The sequence below is a fragment of the Platichthys flesus genome, chromosome 18 (assembly GCF_949316205.1).
Source record: "Platichthys flesus chromosome 18, fPlaFle2.1, whole genome shotgun sequence".
In the NCBI taxonomy this organism is placed as follows: Eukaryota; Metazoa; Chordata; class Actinopteri; order Pleuronectiformes; family Pleuronectidae; genus Platichthys; species Platichthys flesus.
The window spans coordinates 6,638,997-6,651,607 of NC_084962.1; the positions used below are offsets into that span (position 1 = coordinate 6,638,997).

General features: G+C 41.4%; 1 protein-coding gene across 1 annotated transcript in view; it reads left to right on the forward strand.

Annotated features, from left to right (window-relative positions):
• Positions 1-12,611, forward strand: part of LOC133973829 (centrosomal protein of 128 kDa-like) — a 40,407-nt gene that overhangs the window by 9,372 nt on the left and 18,424 nt on the right. The window contains exons 11-17 of the mRNA XM_062411894.1: positions 656-786; positions 2,030-2,101; positions 2,396-2,581; positions 5,061-5,249; positions 5,720-6,139; positions 7,960-8,124; positions 9,596-9,745. Coding sequence (XP_062267878.1) covers positions 656-786; positions 2,030-2,101; positions 2,396-2,581; positions 5,061-5,249; positions 5,720-6,139; positions 7,960-8,124; positions 9,596-9,745 — 1,313 coding nt within the window. The remainder of the gene's footprint in view (positions 1-655; positions 787-2,029; positions 2,102-2,395; positions 2,582-5,060; positions 5,250-5,719; positions 6,140-7,959; positions 8,125-9,595; positions 9,746-12,611) is intronic.

A 12,611-nucleotide genomic window follows, 5' to 3' on the forward strand; every position in this document is an offset into this window, starting at 1 on the left:
AGAAAAGCATTGAAATAATTTTTTATCTTACTGTTTTTGTAATGAAATGATTTTACAGCATTATATGACCTGAAAAGACATTGAAAATAAGAAGTGTAACCGAGGCTTGATATTTTTTTTTATTTTTTTTTTTACAGTTTAACTATAAAATTTATTATAATTAACTTCAAATGAAAAGAACCCACAAATACAACCCAATATATAGAACTTGAATACAGAAAACACCCTTTCAAGCAAAATGTAAATATAAATGCACATCATTTCTGATTGTCTATTGTCTATTCTGTAACAAAATGGTTTCATATGTGCAAACATTCATGCTGATAGGTCTGTCATAGGCTTATATCAGACAGATTTCATCGACAAACAGATAACTTGGTCGGGCTCTAATCAGCACTTTTGCTGAGTTATTAAATGGTTAAATATTACAAACTAAAATCTTGATTTTACTTCAAAATTTGTGCTTTGGCTTAATTTATTTTAAAGGGTACTGTATATTTCGTCCTCTTGCTCCCTTATCTATCACTTTCCTTCAGGTTGTTGTACTTATCTAGTCTACTTTTTTTCTCTCAACCTGCGCTAATCAGTTTGATTTTGTATGTGTTTGTGTGTGTGTATGTGTTATATGCACGTATGTATGTGTTACATCATTTAGACTTAGAAAAAGAAGTGGCAGACTTGCGGGTTCAGCTGTGCAAGGCCTCTGTTCTCCATGAAGTCGAGGAACTGAAGAGGGCTTTGGACCATAAGGAGAAGGAGAGGGTCCAACTCAGCTTACACGTGGAGGTTCGTGTGTCAGAGATATTGTGTGGTAATCATGAAATGACAAGAGATCGCCACACCCAGTGGTTCAGAGAAGGCTTTGAACGTCTTTCCTCACTCATTCATTTGGCTGTGGTTCCACTGTTCTCAAAAGAATCAAGGGAAACATTAAGGATCTCTCAGCTGGGGTGCGAATAAAAGCAAAACGAGAGTGCGTTCAGCTTTTGCCATGGCGGTGGCCCCAACCTGAGCATGGTTGTTTCAGTTTGTGGGGTGCCTTTCATCCGTGGTTGTATCCTCCGCCAACTCCATGCCACTTGATCCTCTTAAACCAGTCAGATGAAGTGAGAGTTGGAATAGGAGATCAGAAGTCAACCAGCAGTCATTTATCCTCCTCAAACTGGTACAATGTGTCACTTCCATCACTGTACCAAGACAAAGAAAAAAAAGTTGAGAAAATCACATCCCCCTTGCTTAGCAGGGCTATTCGAGGCCATGGCGGGTGTCAATAAAACGTTCACTTTAAACTCCAGCACATTCCTCTAATCTATGATGTGTTTTAACTCCCATGCTTCTCCTATTGCCGAACAGGTGTTGAAAGATGAGGTGGGTGTTTGTGTGTATCACCTGGGGCGTCTCTTATGGTTTTAATTTGTAGGAAATCTCTCATTTTAAACGGTAAATGATCAAAATTGAAGTATAATGAGGAGAATGGTCTGGAAGATTCAATGACTAAATTGATATACAACTGTATAATTGAATAGGTCTAGGACTAATCAGGCTATGACTAATTATTCCTAACAGACTGACCTGTTCAGTATAGACGCCTAAACGATACCGGAGTAACCTTATCCACCCTCTCTCTCGACTGCAATCAAACTGGAAACTTCAAAGTGATTGTGATTTCGTGTGGACATGAAGGTAATCCAGTGCAGCTCTCATCTCAGACCACTTTTCAGACCAGCGTGGCAGATAATCCAATTGTGAGAATGTAAACACAGTCTCAACCTTCTTTTGCCCTCTCTGTCTTTTTCTGCCGTCCTCCTCTTCGCCTGCCACATCCACCTTTTTAACAGATTTTTCCTAAAATCAAAATTCTTGCTTTCTTTTTTACACATCAGCGGCCTTTTTCATAATTTTAACGAATCTAACTAAACACATTCATCCACATTGTCTTTCTTTTTATGCTTTTCTGTCTTTTTCCTTTAATTAGCTGCAGAACTATTGCAAGGACACATCCTTAACCTTCCTCTTTGCTCTATTGCAGGAATTGTCATCAGACCTGGCGCGGCGGGAGCAGCAGCAGCTACGTATATTGGAACAGTTGAAGCAGTTACAGGTATTTTGTTTGGTTACTGTAACACCTTGTAATTCATCAGCCGCTGGTAATTTTAATAGTCATGCTTTTTTGAGTGGTAATTCAAATTAGAAACATGCTGCGTTAAGTGGCTTTCTTGGGTCACTTCTTCACAAAATTACACTTTAAAGAATCGAGAAGGACTAAAGTCGCAATTAATGAGATCCCACAGAGTCAGGCCTATGAGACATTTAAGAATCCACAGCATGGTTCAAAACTCTGATTCCGATTATAAAGAATGAATATACACTTAATTCATAAATTCATCCCTTTCAGAGCCGAGAGCAGGCTGAGAGGAGGGAGATGGAGGCATTACTCCAGGAGAGCACGAGGAGCAGGGATGAATTGAAGACCAGGGCCCAGGAGGCTGTGCGCCAGTGGAGGGCAAAGTGCAAGAGATTGCAGAAGGAGCAGGAGGAGGCAAAAGCCCAGACGCAATTCCATACTGACAAGGCCTCGCAGGTTGGTTGGGATGCATTCATTACCCACATTTTGACACCACAGTCTGCTGTAGCAGCTGTGACTGTAGCTGCTGATCTTCATAATGTTAGCTGTCCACACACACAGTGGAAACAATTCATTCTGGGATAAATATACTAGTATCGTCTCGTGATTCTCTCCGATTCTCTCCGATTCTCATCTGTTCAGTTTGAGAGAACAGGTAGGAAACAGGAAGCCTGCGTTATAGACCAGAGGTATAACAGCAGTCAGGATGTAATAATATGTTATGCTTCTGAGTTTCATTATTGGAAAATATAGGAGCCAGTGAGCTTGAGAGCTTGACCTATACAAGACACTAAAAGTCAGGATGTGTCAGTTTCTGCTGCTGCTTCTTGTTTTTTGACTCTTTCTCTATCTAGTCTCCTAGATGTTTGAGCCTCTCTAATATTTAGCCTCTAACTATGTGAATGTCCCTGTGGTATTTCTTTCAAATGTAGTCTATTAAATCTAAATCCCCTGTGTCATGGACAAATTAACTGACATTATTCTGGTCGTAAAGTATCAATATTCATCAGGTATGAGGTAGTGGATGGTGAAACGTCTGAACAGCTTGCATGAAAAAATTCAGACGTGATTGTGATTTTTCTTTAGCTACAGTTAAACTCCATTACCATTAACTATCTAGTCTGTGGCAGCCCTCCACATTCTGATTCGTCCGGCCAAAGTTTTTTACACTTCTCAAAATGCCATAAGAGATTTAAACTTTGTCCACGTAGACAGTCAGACCTCATCGTTACAGCTGCAGTTGTGGCAACAATGCATTTCTTTCCCTCACAAAAAACGAATCTTTCACTCTTTACCCTGTGTACCTGTCACTTGGAATCTGAAGAGCTTGACTGTTACAGACATCGATTCAATTAATTCTGTGGGAAAAGCTGTATTAATGTGTCTGTTTCTACTGTCGCAGAACCATTCTCTTAGCAGTCAGCTCTCCGTTTGTCAGAATAAAGTCAAAGATATTGAGACACTGTCGAGGTACTGCAGCACAAATACTGGGTCATCCCTACTCATCATCATCAGGCAGCTCTGTCACAAACACTCCGGCAGCTTCTGCCGCTGGCTGGTCCTGCAGCGAACCTTCTGGCTGCACTGTGAGCAACAACTGTAGCTCTGACTCCCTGCGTTGCATTTTCTTAGCCGCGAGGTGGCTCATTCATGCTCGACTGCTTTGACTTTGACAGCACGTTCTGAGAAGTGAGGTGATCAATATTGTCTGTACTGCAAAGCATTTCTCAACTCCAGTAGCAGACTGATGTCTAGTGCCATCTTTACTTCTGGGCGGTGAAGAGAAGTAATATTTATCTTGGCCAAACTCACCCTGTAGTTCCGTACCACACTGGTGTCAGAATACATTGGTGGATGGTGAAGGTCACTACAACTGGATAAGTGATGGACAGAATTTTGAGAAATTTTAGACACAACCTCTGTTGCTCAGCTGTCACATTTCCTTACAATATGGAGATACCATACAATACCAAAGACTATTATGGCTCTCTAGGCAGGGGTGATATAAAAACACATCCTTTGCATTCTGTATTGAACAGCCTTCTAATGATTAAGAGAAATTAAAAGCTTTTAAGGAAATTCTGGCACTTATAGCTACTGAACACTTTTTAATACCCTTTTAGTAAAATTATATCTAATTATGTGAGATAGGGCTATAGAGGTTTGTATAAACGTTTCTACTCACCCTAACCAAAGCCAACAGGCTGGATATTTGAGCATGCCTTTTTCTGTTCATTTTTATTCAGACTTTGTTTTGTTTAGTCTTTATAGCGCAGCGGGCTTTATATCAAAGTCAGATTAAAACTCTTGAATAATGTATTTGTACAAACATGAAGCCGAGTTGTCAAGAGTACCTTTTCCTGCTATGTTACAGCAGTTGTGCACGGTTGAATAATTAATAGCTGACTATTATTGTTAGCTTGAAAGTCGCCTCCCAGTGATTTCCATCACCTCCAAACTCGCAGTCAGCAGCCTCACGCCTCGCAGACAGACAGACGGACAGACAGAATCCCACCTGGCACACTCGACGTGACGTGAATTCATTACAAAATCATTTCTGCCCCCTTAATGAATTAGGGGAGAGAATCAAGTGCTCAATTAAATGATTAGGTTCTGAGCTACAGCAAAGTCTTTGCAAATTCCAGTCAAAGCCAGAGTATTAGAAGCAATCTGCTTTGAACAGACCTGACCATTGTCCCTTATCAGGGAGCTGAGTGCAAACGTTTTCCTATCAGTGCAAGAGCTGGTACTGCATATGTTTCGCTCCTTCTCTCTCCCTCTGTCACTCTTTCTCTTGCTCTCATCATTATTGTTGGAGCTCCTCTTTGTACACCATCTTCCTCCTCCTCTTCATTTGTCATTTTTCATTTCCCTTCTATCCCTCTCACACACCCCCTCTCCCATGCTCTTGTGCTCTCTCTTTTTCTCCCTCCAGGCAGCCAGGGAAAAGGAGAACTCTCAGGCCCAGCTAAAGGCGCTGAGCCAGCATACTGAGGCAGCCCGCAGGGAGCTCGCTGAAATCCTTGGCCGCTTGGCCCAGCGCGAGGAAGAACTACACCGCAAGGACGTGGAGCTGTCCGAGACCCGCCAGCGGCAGCTGTCACTGGAGCAGGAAATGCGGGAGGTGTGAGGCTGAATATCCAGAAAAATAATTTCTCTTGCAGATCACCAGGGACATAGGTTCATAGACAGTTGGTCAGGTTTATACTGCATAATATGCTTCTACTTATTCTTACATTTGAATCCATCAGCGTATCCGCAAGCCCAGTTCATTCATTCAAGACCAGTTTACCATTGAATCAAACAGGATCACACTAACACCATGAAGTCATTTGAATGCTATGTAATGGTGACACCTATTTGAGTATAGTAAGCAAGAACTGAAGTTAAATTTTGAAAGATTTATTAACTCTGAAATAGCTTTTTTAACTACAAGCACATTCTTGTACAAATCCCGGTCTAAACATGGGCATATAATTCATAGATTAATTTGTCTTATTTAGATTGAGGGGCTGTAATAAATTGTGTAACTTAAACCTCAGGAAAAGAGTAATTCAATATTTGATAAAATCATAAAAGAGTTTGTAATCCTAGGTAAGGGAGGCCTCGGCTGCCCGGGAAGAAGAGACTCGGCGTCAGTCTGCCATCCAAACAAGGCTAAAGGAAGAGAACCAGAGGCTGGAGGAACGAGCCGACAGCCAAGCCTGCCGTCTTCAAAGAGACCAGGACAAGCAGGAAGAGCTCCAGGCCGCCCTCAAGCGCATGACCTCGGCTCATTCCCATCAAGCTCAGCGGTTAGCTGAGGAGGAGAGAACCAGGAAGGAGCTCCAGAAGGGAGTGTCAGAACAACAGGCTAATCTGACAACGATGCAGGAGGAGCGGGAGGCACTGGCTCAACAGCTGCAGCTCGAGAGGGAGGTGCATCAGAAGGAAGTGGACAACTTGAAGGCAATGATGGAAGACGTCAGGAAAAGGAAGCATCGTGAAATGCAGGCACAACTGAAGGAGTTTAAGGTCAGTCCCTTCGATAATATATATATTTTGTTTTTTTCGTCAATGAAATGTACAACTGAACAAACAGTTATGCTCATTTGTTTTTGACTTATTATACTAGTCTCTTGTTCTATACAATATACTTGTAGTTATGGCCAGCAGCTGGTTAGCTTAACATAGCATACAGACTGGAAAGATCAAGAATGAAATAGTGGCTCATGATAACTTAAACTTTAAATATAATATGTTGCAAACTTTTACCAATTTTTATGTTAATCTAAGCTTACTGGCTGCAGGCTGTACATATTTAGCATACAGATGCAAGACTACTATCAGTCATTTCATCAATCTCTTATCAAAAAATTATAAAATTGTATATTCAAACACATTGATCAAGTCTTTTAGACTTCTAAAAAGTAGTGCAGATCTTTGGATATTGTATCAGATACATTATAAATTCTTAGCTTTTTTCAAATCTTTCGAGGTGTCAAGGTCATAAACCAAGCAGTGATTTATTTTCTTCCCACCTAGGCATGGATCACAGAGTGTCACACTCAAATTGACATTTAGAGGATATTACCAACACATGCCTCAAATTCAGCACAGGGCTACATGCCTCAGCCACTAAACATCTGGTATATTTCCGACTCAGTGAGACAGACAAAATTCTCATTTAGAGCAATTTTCCTCATTGGCCAGGGCTCTGTCCTCTGAGTGCGGGTGAATCGAGGAAAGCTGAGCTCTTAATAGTGTGTGGTGCCTCATGGATCCTCGAGGCCGTTCCAAAGCTCCAAGCGTGAATATTTTAAAACTCCTGATATCAGACCTCAGAAGTCTCATTGAGGAAGCGCTGGAGATCAGGGAGTGCTCTTGATTTACTCCCACACCACCCTACCCCCATAATGAATCCTCATGGGTACATTGTTTCTTAAGGGGCATGGTCTTCTCTGATATGGTTGAGTTTAGCCCATTAGCTGTGCTGAATGGCATTAATATCTGACATAGCTCAGTGTAATTGTGTCATATGCGAGTGCAATGAGGACAAGGGCGTTTGCTAGAGTGTTTTTAAGTAGTAGCCCACAGGTGCAGCAGATGTCTCTAAGAAGCCCGCCCGGTATTCATTGAGCACAGCCAAAAGCTTATATTTGAATTTTGATACAGTTGACTGTCAGAAAAAGCTTAAAATAGTCTTATTTTCTCGTCCTTTTCCTCTCACTCTTGATTTCTCCTCCTCTTTATCTTCCCTCTCTCTGTCTTAATCCCTCTCTTAATTCCTCCTTCCAGTTCTAATCTTGCATTTTCCATCAGTTTCTCTTTCCTCACTCCAAACAGTTTGGATTTTGTATATCACTTCTGATACTCCTGATACTCTGCCATAATTGTTCATCCCAACTGTACTGTATTTTGAGTTGTGAAATAATGCACCCCTTGTACAAAGAAAACTGCACTGTTTGAACTAGGTTTGTCCTTGCAAGCTGGAGATATGTATTAAGGACTTAGACAATGGCGTATAACCACCTTCAATAGCCATTTGCATGATGTTATCTGTTTGTGCTGCACAGGATGACATGTCAGAACTCTCTGAATTCAGAATGTACCGAGCAGACGTGAATTAGGGTTCGAGCCTGCTCTGTCCTTTTTTGTTTTTATGATTCACAGAACAGCTCTGGTGCAAATGAAAAGCCTACTTTGAAAACTCATTTGTACCATTTCCTGTATAGGTACAAACTGCATTCAGCTTGAAGTCAACAATATTGGAGCAGATAGGCCTCATATTATATTATGTTATATAAAGTTATGGCCTGTGTATTGTGGCCTTTGACACATCTGCTCTCTTCTAGGAGGATGCAGCGTCAGACAAGGAGCTGTGTGGGGCGCTCCGCATCAAGTTGGACAGGATGAAGGATGAGTGTGATAAGCTGGCAGCGCAGCTTTGCACAAAAGACGAGACACACGCACTTCTGCTCAGAAAGTACCAACTACTCAAAGAGGAAATGGATGTTAGAGTAAGGCCTGACCCCTTCACTGTGTTTTCAAATATGAAAGTAAAACTTGTATCCTATCCATTGTTATGTCATGGGAACATGTATCCCATTGGGTTGTGAAATATAATACGAAAAACTATACAGAGTTTCGTCAGCGGCTGCCATGTGCACGTTTCACACTTTGATTTTGAAGTGTAACTTCATCCCTACGTTTTGGCTGAAGTGTCTCTCCCTGGAAATAACAAAAATATCTTTAGAATGCTGTTCGAGGAAAAAACGAAGTTATCTTTGTTATCTAGCCACGAGCGGTGACTCCAGTTGCAGCACACACACATTTGAGACAGAAATGAGGCACGAAGTAGAAGGCTGCTTGCCTCCAGAGCCTCCTGACGGCCTAGACCACAGACGTCCCAAGCCGTTTGAACCGCTGGGACAGGCGCTTGTCTGAGCCATTGATTCAAAAAGTGTGTGTGTGTATGTGAGAGAGGCAGCCGAGGGGCGGGAGAGGATGGAGGAAGTCTCTAAAACGTAGACAATGCTGTGGTTCAGGGGTTTAGTGTCAGCATTTGAAAGTGAGCAAGGCTTTCCAGATTCCCACTCAATAGTAGTCGCTGCGAGCCTGCCTTTTCAAATATATCTAAATGTCATGACGTAGAGACTTCCCAAAGGGTTTACTATATGTACACATTGGCCCTGCAAGGTCCAACACAGATTGAAATATTAGGTGGCATGATGAGGTATGTTTAACTTATACATTTACAATTTAGAACCATCGTATATGTAATTAATTTTTTTCTATTAAAATGTTTAAACAAATCAACAGAACAAAAAGACTCATCTGTAACAGGAAGCAAAAAATATCGCAAGAACATTGCTTCCCTGTTTGGGGCACGTGATCGTATAAACCTAAGAATGACTCGAAAGGTTAAGTGGTGCCAAATCAGCACTATTTTTAACGGGACTTCATCAATTCTTCCCCAGGTGTTATACAAAAGCAGATGAAGTACCTCTCTGACAGGTCTCTGATAAGTCGTATTGGCCTCTTTGGGGGTGATCCGTGTATTGATTTGAAATCGGTTGAATGGAGAATAAGGGGCACTTATTAATGTAGCGTGGGTTGTTTATTATCCCAGGGACAGGATAACGATCCACGGTTACTGGGCAGCACTGATCAGTTCCCTGTGCCCCCGACTTATAGATTGACTGTGTCCTGGTCGGGATCCTGAAACTATCTACAGTGTCGGCCAGAGGAAACTGAACAGGATGTGTTTGTGTGAGAGGAAACTGAATAGGCTCTCAATTGCCTGAAGTTGTCTGTCTGTCTTTCTGCGGGTGTATTATTAAATAAACAGTAAGAACTTGCAATTGATTTTGTAATTAGCAAACCTGGGTGTATTTACTCTAGACACCAACAGAAACTCTACTGTAAATACTTGTTGTTATAAACCGAGTAATATATCTAAAACACTCAGCTCTCTGCCATCGTCCACAGGTCAGGTCAGGTGACCAGAGACGTGCTTCAGAACTGGAGGAGAAGATGTTGCGGATGGAGGCGGAACAAGAAACTATCCTTACCTCAATGGGAGAGGAACTAGACACAGCCTGCCGCAGCCTAGCAAGGAATGGTGAAGACAAACTACAGGTATTCCTTTTGAATACTTCACATTTTATTCTATTTAATTGAGGGTTTCAGGGTTTTTGGCCACTGTGGAGAAAAAGGCTGGAAAACAAGTTCACAGAGAACACGACCCTGATACTATTCACTTGTTAATGAACGTGTCAAAGCTTTTCACACAACCAGCTAATACAAGTGGTGAGGTCTAAGTACATGTCTGAATTTACCAAAATGTACCCTCAATGTGTCTTAAGATCAGATCCCTCAGACCACATTCAGAGGTTGTCTCGTACACATGTCACATTCTTAAAGCTCTGTGGAAGCAAATCGGTCCTGGGCCACATATAGGGGCGGCTCCTGGCGACATAGGCGGTTACCTATGGCGCAAAATGCCGAGAGGCCGGATTTATCATGACGTGATACATGCTATGTTAACCAATGCAGTAACGTCACACCATCATCCTCTAACCCTGGGGACACACCAGAGGCAGAAGAGCCGCGAACCCCCACAAAAAGCTGTCCGCCTCCTTTCTGCGCCCATGTTAATCAATTCGGGGTCTGTTCCATTTTTTACACTCGCCGCGAGCGAATCAGGCCAGAAAACACTCTGAAAATCTATATTAAACGATATAAGTGATATATTATATAAATTATATAAAAAAAAAACGCTTGCGGTCTTGCATGTGTATGTTTGGGGGCCTTGGGGGGGCCCCAATCTGAAATCTCGCCTAGGGCTCCCACAATCTGTGATCCACTAAAGTATAAAGTATTTTACGGATCTCAGTGTCCTTTCTTCGTTTTGCGTGTTGCCACCGCGATAAAATCAACATGCGCCGCATAATGATTGATATTGTTTAATAATTGGGTGAAATCTTTCTTCATGGCTGCACAATTATTCATTCGGTCAGCACCTCCGGACTCCCCTAGTTCTCTTTTCTCTCTCTATCTCACTCTCTCGCTCGTGGTGACACACACAAGCACAGGGCAGTCGATGGTCACTTTGCAAGGCAATCCCTTGTTTACTTGTTGGTTCATTCTTGGTGAATAGTGTGCATTAATACTTTTCTGCTCGAACAAAAATTGGATTCCTACAGTTTTCCAGTATAATAACGGTTAATGAGAATATGTTTGGGCCAGAGAGCCACAGCTAATAGCTGCATTAAGCTTCAGTTTGGTGTTAAATCTGAGTGGGTATTTAATTTTAATTTTTCATTTCCATAATTAAACTCTTAAGTGGGCAATCTTTTGAGACAGTGAAGTGAAGCCATAGTAGAGAAGAAGCAGCAGACAACCTAACCGGAAACTACTTTGTCTGGTGTTGAGTGTCCAACATGTTAAGTGTTTGTAAGCCCCTCTGCTCAACCAGCCAGTACCCGCCAAATAATATGCAAACTTTCCTTCTATGCAACCCACACACATGCATGCATCCTCCACAATGTACTGTGTGTATGTGGTGGGATGAAGGCCACATCAACTGAATGCCTGTACTGACGATTTAAGATATTTTCATCTAAGTGTGTTAATATAGTTTGTTATTTTTATGTGGTGAAGATGAAAATGCAGAAAGAAAATCAGGATTATGATCGGCAATAAGTATAAAAATATATTTTTATTTACGTTTGCCTGTTTCTGTACAGACAGGCAGAACTAGAATCTCTCTGGCCACTGGTTTTGGAAATGTTTTGCTATTTTGTGTTGTTCCTGAAGATGCAAATCTTTGAGTAGAGTATGTTTATGATGTAAAATCCTGCTTCAGTTGACTTTCGGTAGCTGTGCTACTGTACATTCTAATAAATACTGTGTCCTTGTTTGGACATTGAATCACGGCAAAACATCCCCTGGAAATACCTTTCTTGTGCCCTGTTCTCTTCCTGTTCTCGCCTGGGGCTATTTAATGGGTGAAAGTTTACTATTCCAACTACTATTCCTTTTAGTGTTGTTTTTGTATAGTGGGAGTGTTGTTATGTCGTTACTAATATTTATTTTCTCTTGAATAAAATATCTAAAGAAGGCGATTAAATACAAATTTAAATAAGGTCTATAATAAAATGCCTATTATGCACAGTAAAGTTTATATTGGGCCTTCTGGTAATAAACACGTCTTTTCACTCTAATAAACATACTGTACAAACACACACAACCACACCCCTGCATACAAACACGTTTAAGCCCCAACTTCGCTTTAAGCTTGTTCTCCTCTGCTGCTCGAGGCTAATGAACCCAGGCAGCTCTTATCTGCCCTTATAGATTTCCCAATCTGGTCAAGCAGTGCAACAGCTAGACATGCGAGCCAATGCCTCGCCTGATCTGTAATCTGTCGTGTTGAAAAGAAGTCAAACTTGCTAACGATTGGCCTAATGGGAGGAATCATTAGCAGTTAAAGTGTGTATTAGGTTTCAATTACCCTGTGATGCTCGTCTTCCTTATTTTTCTTTAGAGGCTTTAATTCAAGAAGTTGTAGCGCAGTACAGCCCCAGTTAAAAGTTAAACTTATTAAAATCTGTGCACTGTCATACAAAAGATTAAGACTGGGAATTTAGTGCATGTTGGTAAATCAGTTAAGAAAAGAAGATTTTGAATTAGTGAAACTACTTTCCACAAGTCAAAGAAGACAAGTGTGGTTTCAAACCTGCAGGAATGGGCTGTTTGCTTGGACTTCGATAATGCTGGCTGTAGCTTTCTTTTGGAAACTGTATAGGTGAAATGCAGGAATTGTAAAGGTAAACACCAGCGGCTAGACTTTGCAGAACCCTGAACTTGCACCACTGCAGCTTTAGTTCAAGTTCATTGTAGCTCGACTCAATACGCAGAAGCCCAACTGGGGCATCAGTTGTCATTGCCATTGTTGTGAAGACGGTTACAACAGCAACCATATACAGACAGACAGAGATTT